At 40.5% G+C, this 21,242-nt stretch overlaps 1 protein-coding gene across 5 annotated transcripts in view; it reads right to left on the reverse strand.

Moving 5' to 3' along the window:
* Positions 1–13,359: 13,359 nt before the first annotated feature.
* The window catches only part of SMARCA1 (SWI/SNF related, matrix associated, actin dependent regulator of chromatin, subfamily a, member 1), a 69,403-nt gene continuing 61,520 nt past the window's right edge, over positions 13,360–21,242 (reverse strand). For 2 of the 5 annotated variants that reach the window (XM_059910840.1, XM_059910838.1), the window contains 2 exons: positions 15,090–15,231; positions 13,922–14,001 (listed from right to left, as the gene is read on the reverse strand). In XM_059910840.1, coding sequence (XP_059766823.1) covers positions 15,097–15,231 — 135 coding nt within the window. In that variant the 3' untranslated portion in view covers positions 13,922–14,001; positions 15,090–15,096. Of the gene's footprint in view, positions 14,071–15,089; positions 15,232–21,242 lie in introns of all 5 variants that reach the window. The other 3 variants (XM_059910836.1, XM_059910837.1, XM_059910839.1) reach the window with 3 other exon arrangements.

Genomic DNA, 21,242 nt, shown 5'->3' on the forward strand with positions numbered 1-21,242 from the left:
AGAGAAATGCAAATCAAAACTACAATGAGGTATCACCTCACACCAGTTAGAATGGGCATCATCAGAAAATCTACAAACAACAAATGCTGGAGAGGGTGTGGAGAAAAGGGAACCCTCTTGCACTGTTGGTGGGAATGTAAATTGATACAGCCACTATGGAGAACAGTATGGAGGGTCCTTAAAAAACTAAAAATAGAATTACCATATGACCCAGCAATCCCCCTATTGCGCATATACCCAGAGAAAACCATAATTCAAAAAGACACACGCACCCGAATGTTCATTGCAGCACTATTTACAATAGCCAAGACATGGAAGCAACCTAAATGTCCATCGACAGACAAATGGATAAAGAAGATGTGGTACATATACAGTGGAATATTAGCCATAAAAAGGAACGAAACTGAGTCATTTGTAGAGACGTGGATGGACCTAGAGACTGCCATACAGAGTGAAGGAAGTCAGAAAGAGAAAAACAAATATCGTATATTAATGCATATATGTGGAATCTAGAAAAATGGTACAGATGAACCGGTTTGCAAGGCAGAAATAGAGACACAGATGTAGAGAACAAACATATGGACACCAAGGGGGGAAAGCGGGGGTGGGGGTGGGGGGTGGGATGAATTGGGAGATTGGGATTGACATATATACACTAATATGTGTATGTATAAAGTAGATAACTAATAACCTGCTGCATAAAGTAAAAAAAAATTCAAAAAATAAATTTAAAAATAAATAAATAAAACTATGTAAGGAAATTCTTGCTGCAAAAAAAAAAAAAAAAAAGAAAAAAGTGTGATTCCTGGACCAGCAGCATTGATATCACCTGGCAACTTGTTAGAACGCACATTCCCACAGAAGCAGAAACTCAGGGTGGAGCTCAGCAGTCTGTGGTTTAATAAGCCTTCCAGGTAATTCCAATCCAAGCTCCAGTTTGAGAACCAACCCCCTCAAGCTGGCTTTGCCAAGACTGCCAGCATTATCTGGAAATGTACTGCTGCTGCCCTTAGGGTATCTCAGGGGTAATCCTCCCAGAGGCAGATTCTCCAGTTGGTCAGATTTGCTGATCAAGGAACTCACTTCTCTGCAGTATGTGTACGCCTACCAGTTCCAGTATAAAATCCACCATCCCCAAGCAGCTGCAGGATGCAGTATATACTCTGAACCAGGAATCATAGACAGGCCCAGGAATTGAAGATTTGAAGATGCCACCTAAAAGTTATAGACACTGAGTCTGATGAGCAGCTTTTCATGTGCTCTTTTCGTATTACTTCTAGATAAAATCGGGTTGCCTTCCTCCTGGAAGCGGGGGGAGCAGGTGTTTGTGGCTGAGTTGTAATAGACCGTTTTAGGCAGAGGCAACTTTGGTCCTGCATGGAGGAGAAAGGTTGGTGCACCAACGGGCAAGAAACAGACTGTAGGGACACGTCAGTTACTGCCTGTTAGTCCACTTCCTGCCTGCACCCTCTGCTGCTCATGCTGCCAACTTTTATATCACATGACCTTGTCCTCTAGCCATAGGGTGTACCCCCGACCCAGGCGCAATCAAATCAATCAAAACACTTACCTACGACGTGACCTGATGTAGAAGGTGATCTGTACCCCTATGAGTCTCCCAGTAAAAAAGGTGAAGGCTGAAGCAGTTAGAAATGACAGCTGAAGCTTACCAAAATTGCCCTGAGGAGGAGAAGGATCTATGAAGGGTCATAGCAAGGCAAAGTAACAACAAAAACAGAATGCATTGCACAGCATGGGCTTCCAGGAAATAAAATCGGTAGGCCATCCATCCATTAAGGCTAATCACAGAGAGAAGCAGAGATACTGAGAGAGAACGACAGTGACAGGGACAGTGAGAGAGACGTCATGGAATCCTGGAGAGAGACGGACAGCGTAACTACCTGGATTGCTGTTGGCTGGTGTCCTTAGGAGAGCCACCTTTCCGTGTTTAGATGGTCAGAGTGACTGAAATGCCTGAGGAGGGGGCTATTTAAATTAGTTTGAGTGTAAGAGCATGTGAGGGCGATTAACAGGATGAGGGAGAGCCAGAGTCCATTAGAAAGACAAAGACAATGAAAGAAAGAAACAGAGAGAAATACACACAGACCAACAGAGACAGAGAAAGACAGTGCCTATGGATGCAAAGCTTGAAGGGCATTCTGTCAGAGACAGGGTCATGGCCACGACCCCTTCTCCCAGGAGTTTAACCTGAAGTCCAATTAAATGAAGAATGAATGAATGCATGCACAAATGAATAAATAATAAATTAATAAATTTTAAAAGGAATATGCAAAGCTAATGACCTTTGTCAGGATGGACACAGGTGACGCTGGCCAAGGCCCAGTGGCAGAAAGAGCAACACAGCTTCTGAGATCAAATCAGTATAAGAGTAGAAAGAGATGGCACTAGTGGGCCAGACCTTGCCCAGTATAGTCAAAGAGGAACAGAAGGACTGGGTCTGTGGGGTGGCAAACCCAGCAAGCAATCTCAGCCCAGCTCTTCCGGTGGGTGTCCTGAAGAAAAGTTAGTTAATGCTTCTAAAGAGCTCAAGTGTTCGAATTTCAGACCAGTTTTGTTTTTTTGGCCATGCTGCACAGCATGTGGGATCTTAGTTCCCCGACCAGGGATTGAACCCGTGCCCCCTGTGGTGGAAGAGCGGAACCCTAACCACTGGACCCCCAGGGAATTCCCCAAACCAGTTTTTGATAGAGCACCTTAACTCAGTGGTGGCCTGGGTGAGGATCTCACGCAGGCACCTGGGAAGTGATGGGAGTGGGAGTGTTCTGCCCCAGACTTATCAGTTCAGTCATCATACGTGGCAATGCACAGTCCAACACCAGCAATGGCCTCAGTGGCAATCAAGGAATCACAAACCTTGCCAACTTCAGTGGCAGCAAAAGTGGCATGGAGGGACTTCCCTGGTGGTCCCACGGTTAAGACTTTGTGCTTCCACTTCAGGGGGCCAGGGTTTGATCCCTGGCCGGAGAACTAAGATTCCGCATACCTGCACGGTGTGGCCAAAAGAAAAAAAAAAAAAAAAGTGGCATGGGAAGCCTGTTCTGAAGTAAACAACTTAGGGTAGCAAAGGTGGAGGTTTCCAGCCTCAAAAGGGTTTATCTGAATTCTGGCCCAGTGCCAAGAGAGGAGTAGCAGGACCAGCCCTAGGCCTTGGTAAACACGTGGGGCCTTAGGGCATTCCAAGACAACACAGGACATTTGCTCTTATGGCCTCTATTCTGACCCTGCCATTTTGACCCCCAGGACATTTTTGCTCTGAATTTTGCTCTTGCCTCCACCCAGAGTATGGACCATTCAGGTTAGAGGAATTTAATTTTACTAGGCGTTTAATACCTCTGTTTCAACTTATAAGACATTTCTGGGAATGTAACTAGGGATTTGACGCCTTGAAAGCAGCTGAGCCCAGGAGAGGAAAGACACCATGTGCTAATCTTCCCAGTTATAGAGTCCTCCTGCTTTACCAGTTTATAGCAATGATAACCTCCAGCATGGTGCCTGAGAAAGAAAAAAAAAAAAAAAGGCAGCCTCTGAAATCTGAAAGCTGGTAGTCTGGTGCTCACAGCTAGGCCATGTGATTCTTCTATTGGACATTAATAAGTTTGCATAAAACTAACTTCAAACAAGGTTATCCTCAGAATGTGAGACAAAACAAGGGCACTTCATAATTTTAAGCAAAAGTCAAGGTCACTGTGTCCCAAACCAACTACCAAACACTGCCCCCTCTTGGCTAAAATGAGGAACTGCTATTTCTTTACCAGTTACAGCTTTATTCTCTCTCCAGCTGGCCCTCCCTATAAAAAAGATTTTATTGAGATACCCAGTCATAGAATTGTCCCTGATTTCTGACAGAATCAATCTCAAATGAACCCTCATTTCCTTAGACCCTCCCTCTACCTAACTAAAGCCCAAATCCTATAATAGGCTCTTTCTACTAACCTCTCAATGAGACACCCCATGGCTCCCCAAGGTGTGTACTCACCCTCCCTGTAACAAGTAATAAACCCAACTTGATCAACTCAGGTGTGTTCCCAGTGGGCTGTAGCTGAAGGGCATTGGCATGCCCCTATAATTCATTCTTTTAATTGATTTATTTTGTCTTTATTGTATGTTTGTGTGTATGTGTGCGTTTTGCATGGAAGGTGGAAAGACATAAACTTTCAATATCATATTTATGATTTTGGAGGGGTAATAGAGTTTTACATGTTGAGTGTAAAATATCTACAAAAAGTTTAAGAAGAACAGGTAACCAGCCATAATTATATTAGGAGAAACTGCCTGTTTAGGTTGTACTATGATAAGTAATGTTAATTATTAAACCACCTGAGTCTTTTAGTGGAAATTTGGTGATATTTTAACAAAATGGGTGTCAGTTGGGGGGCTCAGGGATGCATAACATTTTTTTCCCATTTAAAGTAATGGTAATGGTAATTGCAACTTTGATTCAGGAGGATTTGCACCAAGGGAAATTGCCAGGAACAAATCACAAGGGGAAAGATTATACTCATAAGCATTGGATGTGCAATAGCATAGATCCACCCTGAAGAATGGGAAATTTCTGGAACACCTGAGGGGAGGTGCTCACAATTTCCTCATGGAATCACCAAGAAATTAATATCAATTTCTAGGTCATAATAAATATAACTGGTAGACCTAATCAACACAAAATAAAATGGTCAATGTCTAAAACAGCACAGGGTAAAATTTATTAGAAACAAAAAACTGAAAAAAAGACATGTCATTTGTAACACTGGAAACTGAAAACTGACCTGAGAAAATTTAGACTTGGTGGAAATAACCACCATAGAAAAACATGGCAAGTTGTGAAATTGCACAAGATAAAATTTTTTACTGACTATAATTTTACAGAAAAATCACACGTTCTTAAAAAATTTAGACATGTAAAAGTTGACCGAAGGAAACAGACTTTGATAAAAATAAAGTCCACAAGTTACAATTTACAATGCAAAGTAAATTTTACTATGAAAAATAGTTTACTGATAAAGCAAATCCTTACTGTAAACTTGAAATGAAACTAATGAATCCCAATGAAAATACTCTCAGTAGAATAAAAATACAAATGGAAAAAATCTGTACAGTTTAGAAAATTGATCAAGGACTTCAGTTGGCTTAAGGGAATTTGTTTCAATAAAAATTTGCTCAATAAGAAAAATCATCAATGTTGGGGTATTAGTTAGGATATAGCTCCATATACCAATGACAACAAAAATCAAAAACAGTGGCTTAAACAGATGGAAAACTATTTCTCTCTCAAGATAAAGTCTGGAAGTGGGAGCACCCAAGGGCTGGTCAGGCAGTACCATGGTCATCAGGGACCCAGGCTCCTTCTATCCAGCTGCTACACCATCCTTGACGTGCATCCACATAACTCAAGATGGTTGCTCAAACTCCAGCCATAATAGCCACATTCCAACTAGCAGGAAAGAGGAAAGGACGAAGAAAACCTCTCCTTTTAAGGACACTGTCCAGAAGTTGCAATGTCACTTCTGTTTACATCTCATTGGTCGAAATTTAGTATGCAGCCATACCTAGCCACAAAGGGAACTGGGTAATATAGTCTTTTAGCCAAGTGGCAATGTGAACATCTGAAAATAGATATTCTTATTACTAAGCAAGAAGTAAAAGATGTATATTGGGAGGCAATTAGCAGTCTCTGTCTCTTTCAGCATAATTGTGATATACATGATTGTACTCAGAAACAGGGCATCCAAATGTTCTTGTAGCTAAATAGACGGGGGATCCAAATTGTTGGCTCAAAAACACTACTAGTTCAAATGGTAGAGTCAAAAAGGCAGGTACAAAATATCTTTGTGCCCTTCACGGACACATCAGGAAGGAAGGTTCTAAGTGACTGACTCTGGACTTTCCATTGAGCTGTGTACAAGGGGACTCAATGTTATAATTTGGGGTACTACTAGAGGGCTGTTATTTGCACACTAACTATAAAACAGGACATCCCAACAGCAGAAGCTCATGGTAGATTCCCCTTCACCCCCATCTTGTATCCAGACCTTTTGCAATGTAACTTTGCAGCATCTCCCCTGGAGAAGTGGAGTCAATTTCCCTATCCCTTGAATCTGGTCTGGCCTTGTGATTCGCTTTGACCAGTAGAATCTAGAATGAAATCCAAGCGTGGGCCTCAAGAAGGCCTTGCAAGCTCTTGCTCTTTCTTTTGGATCCCTGCCAAGCTGCTGTGTGAAGAAGCCCCAGCTAACCTGCTGGATGATAAAGAGACATGTGGTCAAGTTACCCCCATTGCCCAAGCCAAAAATGAGTGACTCCCCACAACCAGGGTCACCTAACTGACCGTAGTAGACATGTGAGTGAGCCCGGCCAAGACCAAAAGAACCACCCACCTGAGCCCAACCCACAGAATTGTGAGTTAAATAAATGGTTGTTTTAAGCCACTAAGTTTTAGAGTGGCTTGTAGCAAAAGCTAACTGATGCAGAGCCTAACTAAAATAAAGCCAAACCAAGCTCAGTTATCTTCAAAGCCTGAAGCTGACAATTCTGAATATTCTCCTTAGCATATTAAGTCCAAAGTCCTGCACCCTGGGACATACAACCACTAGTTAACAGTTCCATGAGGCTTGGGCAGTGCATCTTGCCATGCTCCAGCACCTAGCATTGTGGAAGATCTCCACATGAAGAAAATTATGGCATGTAAATTATTCACACATGGTTTATATTGCTTTTCTTAACTATAAAATAAAAGTGAATCTTTTAAAGACATAGTCCATCCATATTCAAATTTTAGCAGTAGATGTGCATTTATAATACAGCATATGAAAGAATCACTTTTTCTCCTACTATCGTGACCAGCAACAGTTGCCACCTCCCAGAAGACTCAAAATACTGTGACACTGTCATACAATTAACCACTGTTCTCAAGGACTCATGTTCACTGACAAACTGTCTCACCAATAATGACAAAATGTGGTAAATAAGAAATCCCACATAGATGATACGATTCTCATGAGAAGTTATCAAGTTTGCATTCTCATTGTAATGGTACCTCTTGTGATACCTTTTATGCTCATCAGTGTTCCAGCCATATACCAACATGGAATCAACCACAGGCCATAGGAACTGACCTGGCTACAGAAGCTGAGCATCTAGGCAGTGTAGCATAGTGTCCATATTGGCCTCCAGGGGAAGGGGTTCAGAGCTCCTCTCTGGTCCTCTTCCTATCTCTTACAGGAGTCGTGGAGGAATGCCGGAGTGATGGGTAAGATTCCCAAACACTTGTTGTATCACAGTTTCTTGTGGGTGGAGCCTTGAGAATATAAACAACCCCATATGGATGGAATGCCTCTTTCTGGATTTCCCTCTGGAGCTGGTAGCTGTGAGTTTTTTTCTCATAGGAGTGGCAAATTCTGAGATTTGATTTTGGCCTAAGGGAAATGCTACGCTATTCATCCTGCTTTGGTTCTGAGTTCCAGGCTGCCTCTACCCTAAGCTGCCTTGTGATCAAGCCCAGCTCAGTAGAGTCCTGAACTAGCGTTTGGAGCCTATGTGCAAGTTAATAAAATGTTACTTTGCATTCTTTTGACACTCTTTCATGCATATGCATCCCTTGTGGAACACCAAGAGTGGTAGGGCCAAGGCACAGTTTAAGTATTCCTGAGTTCCCTGGCCTAATACCACCATAATTCCATCCCTTAGTAGTACCTGTACCCTATCTCCACTCCTAACACTGACATGGTCTCAGTAGACAGAGCAGAACTACGTCCCAGAAACAGACATTTAGAGAGCAAAGTCCCACAAAAGAGATTGAGGTTCAGTTTCCAGACTTGAAGCACTATTCTGCAGGCACAGACTATAATCTCCCATGAGTAACAGGCAGGTGTTCGTATTGGTGCAAATAATCATTTTAGGAGCTAGCCTTGTTCCTGACTTCAAAGTGCAGAAGCAGCAAGGTCTGCAACACGACCTAGGTCTCCCTAAACGAAGCAGTGTGACATTTTTGGCCTACTGGATGGTTAGATCCAAACAGTCATATGGCCAACTAGATGGCAGGTCCAGATTGTTCCTCTTAATCTTGTTTTAACCTGCATCCAGGGATAAAGAGAAAATGATGATGAGATAAAATTCTGGGGTATCGTGTGCCTTCTCTGAAGTTTTCTGAGTCCCTTCTCCACCACATGTTCTCATGCTGACCCTGATTTGGGCATCATCTAAATCCTAATCTATGAATTTGTAGAAAGAAGATAAAGGGATAGAGTAACAAAAAATAACTGTTAGTGATCTGCAAGGTTTAATCAGGAGACAATACATTCCTTGCGATGGCTGTTCTGATCACGTATCTTCAGTGAGCATTGGCCAAGTTCCAATCGTGGTTGTGGATTTCAGAGACTTCCACAGTGGGATGCAATCACTTCAGGGAGGTAGAGTTCACTGGTAAAAAAGACTGAGGCCTTTACTGCCTGGGGAAGGTAGGCTTGTGGACTGAGTTGGAGAGGAAAATTTCAGGAAAGAAAAAACAAGTCCAAAAGTCAAAAAGACTTTAAATAATGCCTATACCTAGAATGCCCTGGCTGTGAGAATTGGATTGGCCCAGACACAGTGGAAGGCCTTTACCAGGTAACATGATTACAGGATATTTTAAATGAACTAAAAACTCTTGTCCAGGAGAAAATTTGAGCTCTAGGAGTGGTGGAAGGCAAACTAGGAAAGAATTAGGAAATTAAGGAAAAGAAGAAACACTGAGGTCTCGGAAACCATGATGGACATATATGAAAGGAAAAAAGGGCATACAAAGATATAACCAGACCTAATTGTAATCAGCTATCACGAACGTAAGGGAGGCCATCTATCCAACACACACTGGGAAACAGTAGATGGAATACCATGCCAATCTTAGTAGAAAATGGGTAAATTACCATATTTTGGCAATGCTCTCATATGGCCAGTACAAAAACTAAACGGCATTTGGAGACTTACAGTTGATTCTAGCCCAGAGGTAAATGAGGTATCAATCCCAGTTGATGATGATGGTTACATACCAAATAGTCTAGCAAAGATGGGACCTTATTCAAAGATCTTTTCTGTCTTGGATATAGCAAATAGGCTTTAGTGTCTACCACTGAAGGAGATATGTTAGTTCAAAACTGTATTCATGATGGGAGGTAGACAGTTGGACATAAATAGTACTCACCGTCAACCTCCCATAGATATATGGAGACCCTAAAAAATAGGCCACATAATTTGATAGTCCTACATATAGACAAATCTAGTATCATGTCACAGAAGGAAGATCAGAAATTAGCCAAGCATACCTTGGGGGCAATATGGAAGGCAAGGTTGAAAGACAAGGGAAAGATATAGCTTGAATCTGACTACAGTGGCCTAGGTGAAAGTTTCCCCAGTGGGAAAGCAATGTATCAGGAAAGGGACAAATAATCGGGTCACTAGACCAACAGATGAAAAAAAAGCCTGCTATCACCAGGCTTCTGTAATGGTTACATGGCACAGTACGATGAGAAAGGCCAACACGTGGTCCAGTTACCTAAATGAACCACTGCTACAGCAAAGGGGCACCAACCAGCATGGAGAACACCTAAAGACACAATAGCCCGGGTACTAGCTTTGGCCTTACCAAAAACTTGGGAACCTTTAACTTCTGCCTGATAATAATTCCCAGTACCATAGCTATCAGTGATACAAGAAAGTCTGGTTTGTTAATGGAGAGAAATGAGAACCCAGTACTTTGTACCAGTGCAAAATATCCTGGACCAGTCACGTCACACACTGTCCACACAGGGGTAGATCTTCTAAGAACAGATCAATGATATACTATCCAGTCATTATTCTCCTTAAACACCCCACACCTTTTTATGAAATAACTAAGGGCTAAGAAGAGCTATGCATACAAGGTGAGTGTATTAATTTGGGTTTCCTCAGAAGCAGAACCTGAGACAAAGATTCTAATGCAAGTAGTTTATTTAGGAGTTGGCCCCAGAAAACACTCAAGACAGGAGTGAGGAAGTGAGACAGGGAAATGAAAGCAGTCAATAAGGAGCGTGTTATCAACACAGCTACTACTGCGGGAGACTGGAGCTTCATCCCATGAGTAAACTCTGGGGAACCATACAGATGACATACCTTAGAGTGACCTTGCTTAAGGGGTGCGAGAGCTCTTGCACTTACACACCAGCTCCAATCAGCTTTTGGTCAAGAGCCACTCTGAGGTGTTAACCCTCTTCCAGCCTACTGTGCAAAGGGTAGAAAAGCCTTCAAGGCCTCTGATAAAGCCCTCAGATAAAAAGATACTGGCAGTTAGAAATCAGCTGGAGCACACAGAAATAATACGGCGGAGGGATAGGGAACAACTACATGTACCTGAACCACAGGAAAATCTTACCCCTTCTCTACTGGGGAGGGTAGCTTAGGCAGACTAAATGAAGGAGACACGGGGTAGAATACTGATAGAAGTTTGAAATTTGATGGCAACTGGAGGATTTCAAAAAAACACCTGGAGAGAAAGCATGCGGACACCAGCATCATCATTGAAACTGGCCCGGGAATCTGTACTAGCTGCCTTGGCTACTGCACCATAGAGGAGAAACAATAGACCACACCGGGGACCTTTGCCAATAACTGGGAAAAAATAGCATTTCATTTTGGTGACAGTAGATAGTTTCACGAGTTAGGTAGAGGCTTTTCAAACCAAACACCCAGCAACTAAGATAGCTGCAAAGATTCTAGTCCAACAACTTCTCTTAACTAGGAGGTCTCATATAATGGACCAAATATGGGGGCATATTTCATGGGAGAGTGTGTAATCTGATAAGAATCTGGGTTTTCCAGACAGCATAAGCGCTAGTAGGCCAGGGAGCCAGAAGGAACTGTGGGATAAAGACTGAGAGACAAGCAGCTATGATGAAAATGAGAGATTTCTGAGGTCTCTGCCTTCTTTCAATTCTAAGGAAATTAGGGCCCGAGTATCCAATGGATCAAAACAGATGCTTTACTAGGGCCTCTGTGGGAGCCTGAGGGTTACTGGGAAACCTATTCACCTCTTGTCTTCTACAGAGAGGCCCTGAGTAAAGGAAACCACTCAGAGTCTCTGTACTTCTATTCACTTCCCTCCTTCACATTCTCCAAACAAAGAAGCAGGTTGGGTCAGATTCCAGTACAATCTGTAGACCGCTTTTACTGGTGGGCTGGATCACTGCGCATTTGTCAAATTGTATTCATAGATACAGCACTCGCTTCTGCTGCTTCTGGTCTCTGAGCAGCTGACTCAGTAAACTGACTATCCTGCTCCCTCAATCCAACACGGCAGCCAGGTCTAGGGTTACTATCCTATCAGTCTAGGCCTCTTGTGTGAAATGGGATTTATTTGTTGGGAGTTTTAAATCTTCTTTGACACTTTAATTTCTCTGTGGAAAACTGACCATAAGAGGGGTTTCAAATAGAGACCTGGGGCATTCTGCATCCCCAACATTGTATTGTTTGGACTGTGCTATCATCAGGTGTTCACTGTATGGACCTCCTTGGTAGGCTATGTTCAACAGTGACGCTGTACGTAATCTAGGAGAGCTAGATTTCACATCTCTTTGGTCCAAGAAAGAGCCATGATATAGCCAGGGAAATGGCCCCATGAAAAGACTGACAGAACTTACCTGCAGATTTTCTCTCTTAAAGTAGATGGTCACATACAGCTTAGCCATTAACCCCTTTGGGTTAACAGAGAAAGAACAAGAAGTAGAGATTGTGAAGTTTCCATGAAAGAAGTTCAAAGAGCCTAATTGTACCTGCTCCCGCCCTCCGTCTTCATTCCTCCCCAAGAAATGCTGAACTGATTGATCAGAGTCCAGTACCCTCACTGGGCTATTTTTCAGTGCACAGAACTTGGGGGTATTAATAAGACCCCCTAAGGTATAATTTTCTCCATCTCAGATGACTGGAACTTTTAATCTCATTGGAGTGGAAAATTCCAAGATTTCATTTTGGGCTTAATAGTTCTGGATTGAAGTTTGGAGCCAAAGCACCAGCTAGTGAAGTATTACTTTGCTTACCTTTGCCTCTTTTGTGGACCTTATAGAAAGGGCAGTTAGGCCAAGGACAGATTTGGATATCTCTGGGTCCCCTGACCTAATATCATTGTAAACTCATCTCTTAATAGCACCCTAATTTCATCCAACCTCCAACAGAGTACAAGAGTCTAAGTCCTAATAGTGGAAACAGTAAAAAGAATCCTATCAGGAGCATGGCAGTAAGAAATATGAAGTCTGGACAATGAAAAAAGACTTGGAAGAGTCCAGCAGACAGTGGGTTGTCATTCTAGAAGATCTAGTCCTATGTTGCAGAACCCCAATGAGAATGAGGATGTGAAAGACGCTGACTTGCACTCAGGGCTACCCAAGGTTTGCCAGTGGCACCCTAAATAGAGTCCGATAGGAAATGCAAAAGATCTTGGGAGGGGGAGAGAGCAACTCTTTAGTGGTCCAAATTTTGTTTTGATAACAAACACCACTGTCCTGCATTCCCAGCTTTGCTTATTTGCTATGTGTTTCACACTAGGTTCTGATCCATTTTCCCTGTTCCCTTATAACCTGACCTTGACTCTGATTAAACACACACTAACAGTTTCGTGTGACAGCCCCTGTGGCAGAGGCAGTAATGTAAAAACATTCTATTTGTTCCCCTACATTTGCCAGTCCTCTTGCACATACACAGGACCATGTGACTAGTTTTGGACAATGAAATATAAATGCATGTGACATTTGTCACTTCTGGGCTGAGGCAATAAAGAGCCTATATGCGATTCTCCAGCCTCTTTTTCTCCTACAGCGGCAGCTGAATGGGCCACATGTTCCAGATGGTACGGCTGTAAAACAGTGGAGCCTCAGTCAGCCTGGAGCCTTGAGGGACTGTGTGGAGCAGATCGCCTCCCAGCGTGGGGTCTGCGGTGTGGGAAAGATAGAAGCTCTTGGTGTGCAAAACCTCTGACACTCTGAGATCATCTGTTATCTGACCATACTTGTATTCCTATGGAAGACCCTCCCCCTTGCTTCTGCATGCATAGCACTTACTTCATACTCTTAACTTAGTTGTTAATAAATCTACGTGTTATACCCAGACTCCCCTGGACTGGCTCTATGGGACAAAAGATCAGGCACAAGTCAGCAAGCAAAGCTTTGACTTTCAACCAAATACATAGTTGTGAGCAATTCAATTCAGTAAACACAACTATTTTCTACTGCACAAAAAACAGGAAATAATTAAATTTCTTATAGACGTTTCTTTATTATACTTTCCCACTTGAATATTTAGAGAATAATTTAAATGTAATGCATACTGACAGCAAGCACAGTATCAAATATTAGTTTTTAAAATTTTTTTCTGTTCTCACCCTTTATTCCTTTAGGAAAAAAATATTTAGATGACCTCAAAGAAACAATTATTATGCTAATCACAGTATGCAGTAACACGTACAAGCCCATACTCAATAGAAAAGAAAGCAACAAAGAAGTGAAAAAGTCTTTCTCCTCAAATCATTTTAATTCAATTTTCCACAGCCATATAAATTTAAAGTATGAAACAACAATAATACAGCTATAGAATCTAGGTTCTCTTTCAAAGCAGCGGCATATAAAACATAGAAAAGCTAAAACCTCAGCACAAGCTTCAAAAGAACAAGGACTGAGAGGGTTTTGATGAAGACATGAAATGCACAAAATACAGTACACAAAAATACTAGAATGCATAAAATATAAAGCTACACATTTCAGGTAGAAAGCATTGTAAAATATATAAAATATGCAAGAAATCAAAACCAAAGAGATTTTTCTTAGAGTACCATGAATACACTGGAACTGGCAATTAGCATTTGAAGATGGGAACAAGAAAATAGCAGTTTCCCATTTAAAACTTTATTTCTAGGCTTTAGGATTTCACCTTCTTGACATCCTTCTTTCCAGAGCTCTCAGTAGCTGACTCTGCTTTTCTTTTCTGTGACTAAAATGGAAACAGATTTAATGTTCTGCTCCAATATGCACATTTTTAAATGGCCCAACAATGTTAAATCTAGGATGTAAATGCATTAAAAAAAAATTTTAACATGAATATTCACTTAAATGTTATACTCACATTTAATGTTCTATATAGCCCAACAAACTATGTAACCCAATGTAAAATAACCTCCAAGCATGTTTCTTTTTAAGAAAAGACATAAAATACCCATCAAAAATAGTCATCAAGTTTCTACTTACACATGGTACTATAAATGTATGCTTATCTTAAAGAACTACTTAATACTTAGAGTTTTCTGGGAAAAAATGTTATTTATGAGTGTTTTATTTTTTAAATCTTATGACAGATGTTAACATACCATATTTCATATATTCTATGATGCACATTTGTTTCCCACTTTAGCATCTCTGAAATCGGGATGCATCCTATAATTGATGACAAATCATAGTTACTTGGCAGCAGTTTTTCCTAGTGGCACATAAAATAATGCTGTGTCTTACAATGGAAGGCATCTTAGACTTGATGAAATATGGTAGTTTACTTAACCACACTCAAATAATATGATCTATTAAAGAGTATTTGAAATTGTAACTATACAAGGCAACCTGACTGAATTAAAATTAAGTCATCTTATTATTCAACAGTTAACTTATTACCAAGTAAACCAAGAAAAGCTTTGCTGTCTCCTCAGAGTTCTTATTTGCACTCATAGTTCCACAAAGATCAGAAAACTTATTTGATCAAATCAGAACTCCCAGTTTCAACCTCAGTCCCACCCCACCCCACCCCTCTCCTACTCCCCATGACAACTCTAGTCTCAATTCAAAGGATTTTACTTGCATTATACTTCTGCTTAAAAGTCATGAGGAATTTTTTTAAAATACTGAGCCCTGTTACTATGGGAGTTCCTAACCATATGTTCTACAAACAAATAGGAAGCATGTGGTTGTAGTGTAATTCTTTTTCTGTCAAAAACAAATCAGCATTTCATAAAACCAGTTTTTATAATAGGTATCACTATGGCATTAAACATAATATAGGCATTTTAATTATGTAAAAAAAATGGGATCTACCTAAAAGTTAGGAAAATGCTGAAAATTTTACCATTGGAGTTTTAGTTGCCCGTTTCTTCTTTTCTGCTCTCTCTCTTTCCTCAATTTCCATATTTTCTTTCTCAATCAATGAAATCAGAGTATTACAGCGTCTCTGGAATTCCTAAACCAATTAATACAAGACTTTTAATTTCTTCAACCCCGGCACAATCTTTAAAAAGTGGTAATTCTTTAACTGTATCATTTTTGTGATACAGAATTTCTAAGTTGGTATTCTTCAGAACAATATTCATACAGAGTATATTCCACCAAAAATATGAGAAGTGAATAAATATCATTCAGTGGGTAAATGGGTAAACAAACTGTGGTACATCCATACCTTGAAATACTACTCAGCAATAAAAAGGAAAGAAGTATTGGTATATGCAACAACCTGGATGAATCTCAATGGAATGACGCTGAGTGAAAAAAGCCAATCTCAAAAGGTTACATACCGTATTGTTCCATTTATATAGCATTCTTAAATGACAGAAGTTTAGAAATGGAGAACATATCAATGGTTGCCAGGGGCTAGGGAAAGGGGGGGAGAGTGGGTGTGACTATAAAGAGCTAGCACAAGGAAGTCTTGTGGTGGTGCTAGTTACACGTATCTATGTGTGATAAAATTGCACTGAACTACACACACGTGTGCACGCACACCCCCCCCCCCCACACACACACACACTAGTGCATCTATAACCAATGAAATCTGAATAAGCTCTGTGGATGGTACTAACGTCAATTTCCTGGTTGTGACACTGTACTGTATTTATGGAATATGTTACCATCTGGGAAAACTTGGTGAAGGGTGCATGGGCCCTCCCTGTACATTTCTTTACAAATTCCTGTGAATCTTAAGTATTTTGAAACAAAAAGTTAACAAAAATCACATACACAAAAAAATAAGAGGATGTCCTATTGTCAAAGCACATTTTGGAAGTACTCAGTTTACAAAAGTCAAACAGATTTCTTTTCTACAGGGCTGCTCAGAGCCTTTAAGTTCCTCATGAGCACTGCCAACCACTAGGGTAGGTGATGTAAGAAGCAAGCAATTCCCCAAGCTATTCAAACAGCAGAACTCTCTTCTCAAAGGACATCTTGTGGGATCAGAGTTCTGAGGAGGGCGTCTCAGGAAACACTGATGCATTTGTTAATTCAGAGCCAACAATAGTTGAAAAGATTCCGCATTAACCTTGCCACTACCTATATTTCACTGCCAGCAAATCAATGCATCCAAACTGTAAACAGTTTTTATGAACATATGGTGAGCATTAAACATATGATTAATATGGATGCTCATATATATTAACCCTGTACACTTTGCTGTCTTTTAAAGGTAAATAAGTTTAATATCAAAGGATAAATAACATTTAAAAATGATTTCTTTTTTGTATAAGCAAAAATATCTAATAAAATATAAAACAGCTAAACCCTCAAATAAAAATGTAGATTTATTGGCAATTAAGAACTCCAACCAAAAAACGGTCCAAGTACAAGAATAGAAAACTCATGGGACTCCCCTGGTGGTCCAGTGGTAAAGAATCGCCTTCCAATGCAGGAGACGCGGGTTCCATCCCTGGTCGGGGAACTAAGATCCCACGTGCCGCGGGGCAACTAAGCCCGCGTGCCACAACTACTGAGCTTGTGCGCCTCAACAAGAGAGCCTGTGTGCCGCAAACCACAGAGCCCACGCACCACAACTAGAGAGAGAAAACCTGCATGCTGCAACCAGATAGAAGCCCGAGCACCACAACGAAGAGACCGCGTGACATAACGAAAGATCCTGCATGCCTCAACGAAGATCCTGTGTGCCACGACTAAGACCCGATGCAGCCAAAAAAATTAATAAAAATAAATAAATAAAATAAATATTTTTTAAAACTCATAAAAAATTAAAATGTCCATATATTAAAAATTCTTTTTCAAAGAAATGCAAAGTAAAACAATGATGTATTTATTAAATTAGCAATGACACGTTCATGCAAGTGTGTGTGTGTGTGGTGTGTGTATCCGGTGTTGGCAATAAGATGAAATGGGAGCTCTCATTCACTGATGATGGGATGCCAATGTTAAAAATTGTGCCCCCCACAAAATCTGTAAGTTGAAGTCTTAACACCCCCGCAATGTGACTGTGTTTGGAGAGAGGACCTTTAAGGAGGTAATTAAGGTTAAATGAAGTCATAAGGATGGGGCCCTAATCCGATAGGTCTGGTATTCCAAGAGGAAGAGACACCCAGAGATCCCTCTTCTCTCTCTCTCTCTCTCTCTCCACTCACACAGAAAGGGTCATGTGAGGACACAGCAAGAGGACACCATCTACAAGTCAGGGAGAAAGGCCTCACCAGAAACCAACCCTCCTGGCACCCTGATCTTGGACTTCCAGTCTCCAAAGCCATGAGAAATTTGTTGAAGCCACCCCATCTACAGTACTGTGTTATGGCAGCCCAAGCAGACTAAAATACTATCTTTCTAGAAAGCAATTTGGGAATATCAATGATACATCTTAAAAATTTCATACTCTTTGAATGAACAATTCCACTCCTAGATACTTAATGTAAGGCAATAAGAGATGTATATGAAGATTTACAGAACAATATTTAGAGCAGTGCCATTTTTAGCAGAGAAGTACTGGGAACTAAATTTTGGGTACTTTGTCAATTACCATATACATACATACACATCTTACTATATATGCATATACACAGCAGAAATACCTGAGAGAGTACTAACTACATACAGTGTTACTAGTGGTTAACAGCAGCTATTTCTGAAAGTAGGAGCAATGGTAACTTTTATTTTCTTCTTTATACGAGCATGTATTTTCTAAATTTTCTGCAATGAACATTTAGGTCTTAGGCAATCTAACATTTTTAAGAAATGGCAAATTTTTTAAATACATTTTATCTTTCCAAATAAAAGCCAGAAAAATGGCACACAGAAATATTATCAACTATTCAAGCATTTTCTACTCTGTAAAATTCAAGCCCAAAAGAAGGCAGAAAACCAAAGATAGTCTAGCCAGAAAAAAATTCTTCATTAACAAATTATTGTTTGACTATTAAAAATAACCTTACAAAACACTGGTACATTCATGTTTCTTGTGCATCCTCAATTACCCAAGGTTAAATAATTTAGGAAAAATAACACTGGAATTTTCCTTACTTACCAAAACAATAGTGGTATCTTTAATATGCAGACCAAGCACTCTTCACAGCTTCATTCAGTAACACACATACAAATTAAACAGCATGTTATTCAATTTATCTATTATAGAAAGGGCTAAGTTGACCCCAATGAGATTTGATTGTTGGTTTCTAGGGAGACTAGATAGAGTCTTTATGTGAAGCTGATTCTTGAATCATTAAGCTATACCCTCTGGCTATTATTATTCTCAATAAGTAATAGTTGCCTGTGACTGCAGATATCTTTAGATACATATTCATGGTTCATAATGGGTGATTCAGAAAAAAACTAATACTTTTGAGACAGTCTCATATGCAGTGAAACAGAATATTTCAAAATGATTATAAATAGACTGTATAATAAGTTCTTACCTTCATTCCTTTTAACCTGTCACTAACTACAGACAGAAAAATAATCTAACTCTCTGGAGAAAGGCACCAAGGAATGAGTGACTCTGGATGTTACCTTCCTAGCATAGGTAATGCCACTTTCTCTAAAGATACCAACCCCATCTTTTATTCACATGATTGAAGACTGCCTAACTAAACAGATGGTATCATAAACAGAACACTAGCTAACACCAGAAATTACAAGGAGGCCAGATTACCAATAAAATAGTGATTCACTTTTTGAATAACTAAGTGACTATGAAATGACTATGAGAAATTTCATGATGTCAAAAGCACTTTTATCTTATATAATTTTGCCTTTCACATACCTATTCCCCTAGATTCTTGTACCTTTTTAATCTTCCTATTTTCCTCGGATTACAGGGAGTGGTTCATGTGCTCTCAAACTGTTTCCACAATTCTGTAGTCTAATTATCTCTTTCTCTCACGATTTCCCCATGCTGGATTTAGGAATGAAATTGGAGGGAGAAAAATAGCACACAAGAGGAAGAGAGGAGATACAAAAACAATAAAGACAACAGAAGAGAGTAGGAAAATGACAAATGGAAAACTGTTCTGCAGTGTTAATAGCTGTGGCCAAAGGAAAAAAAAGTACTTTGTGTTCACACATGCGTAGGAAATGCTAGATTTTTAAAAGGTTAAACAAATTTCTTCATGGCAGGACTTCTCAGAGCTTTTAGCATTCTAATGTAGATTGGAAGGGTCAAGGGCAGGATTCAGTATCAGCATTTCCCAAATTTATTTGAACACAGAACCCTGTTCTGCATATTGTATACAGTAAGGCCCCTCCACACAAACCGAGAACTTCCAAAGATGCGAACGTGCGTTCCATCTTGCAGCTTGCCCTCCGTCTCCTACTGCTGACGATCCTTCAGCTCTACCGTCTCCCACCTCCTCTCCCTCCTCCAGTCAGTAACTCTTCTTGCCTGTTCACTCGATGCCAGCCCCTATATGCCAGCTATTATACTGTACTACTGTACTTTTCAAGGTACGATACTGTAAGATTTTAAATGTTTGATTTTTTGTATTTTTTATGTATTATTTGTGTGAAAAGTATTATAAACCTATTACAGTAGTACTATATAGCCGATTGTGTTAGTTGGGTACCTAGGCTAACTTTGTTGGACTTACGAAGAAATTGGACTTACGAACGCACTCTCGGAATGGAACTCGTTCGTATGTAAGGGACTTACTGTATTTGCAAATCCTGGAACAATGTTTGGTAGAAACCAACTTGGGAAATGCTGTGCAGGGTAAGAGTGATAGATAAGACTAAGTTTGAATCAAAATACAAAGAACCTAGAAGCTAAAAACAAAGAACTAAGCAATTTTACTTAATTCAGTTGACAAAAGGATCTCACTGATGATTGTTAAGCAGGAGGAGTCATGTAATCAAAGGTGTATTTTGCACTCTGAAATCTTCCCTTGATACAGAGTCTCAATAGTGGGAGCTCATAAAATTACAGACTCTCAAGATTGGAAAGGACCTTTAAAAATTATTCAAGTTGATGCTGAATCCCTTCTACTAGGTCCTTACTAATTAGCTATTCAGCTTGTCTGAATTCTTCCAATGACGGGGTACTCACTACCTCCCAAGGCTGTCTATCCCACGTTCGGACAAGTTAAAAATGTTCCCTTGGGGCTTCCCTGGTGGCGCAGTGGTTGAGAATCCGCCTGCCAATGCAGGGGACACGGGTTCGATCCCTGGTCCGGGAAGATCCCACATGCCACGGAGCAACTAAGCCTGTGTGCCACAACTACTGAGCCTGTGCGCCACAACTACTGAGCCTGTGCTCTAGAGCCCATGAGCCACAACTACTGAGCCTGCAAGCTGCAACTACTGAAGCCCACGCCCCTAGAGCCTGTGCTCCACAACCAGAGAAGCCACCGCAATGAGAAGCCCGTGCACCGCAACAAAGAGTAGCCCCCGCTCGCTGCAACTAGAGAAAGCCCGCGCACAGCAGCAAAGACCCAACACAGCCAAAAATAAATAAATAAAATAAATAAATTTAAAAAAATAAAAAATAAAATAAATAAATAAATAAATAAATAAAAATGTTCCCTTATGCAAAGCTACAATGTACTACCTTATAGTTTCCAACAATCAGTTCTAGGTCTCACTTTTGTAGTCAAATTGAACAAGCTGATTCCCTCTTCTGTATGACAATCTTTCAAATATTACAAGGCAGCTCTCATGGCTCCATCACAATCACTGCAATTACCACCAGACCTGCCAGACATCCCTCTTTTAGGCCAAATAGCCTCCCCCTTTACCCATCCTTCATTTAACACTTTTCTTGAAGGACTGTATAACACTTATGCCTACCCTTGGTTATATTATTTCTTTCCTTCCACCTTTCTTACACATTCTTTTAAACCAGGGGTCAGCACATCCTTTCTGTGAAGAGCCAAACAGTAAATACTGTCAGCTTGGTAGACCACATGGTCTCTGTCACGACTGCTCAGCTCTGCCATTGCAGCATGAAAGCAGCCATAAACGATGCACAAGTGAATGCGTGTGGCTGGGTTCCCATAAAACTTT

Source organism: Balaenoptera ricei, chromosome X, assembly GCF_028023285.1.
Source record: "Balaenoptera ricei isolate mBalRic1 chromosome X, mBalRic1.hap2, whole genome shotgun sequence".
Lineage (NCBI taxonomy): Eukaryota > Metazoa > Chordata > Mammalia > Artiodactyla > Balaenopteridae > Balaenoptera > Balaenoptera ricei.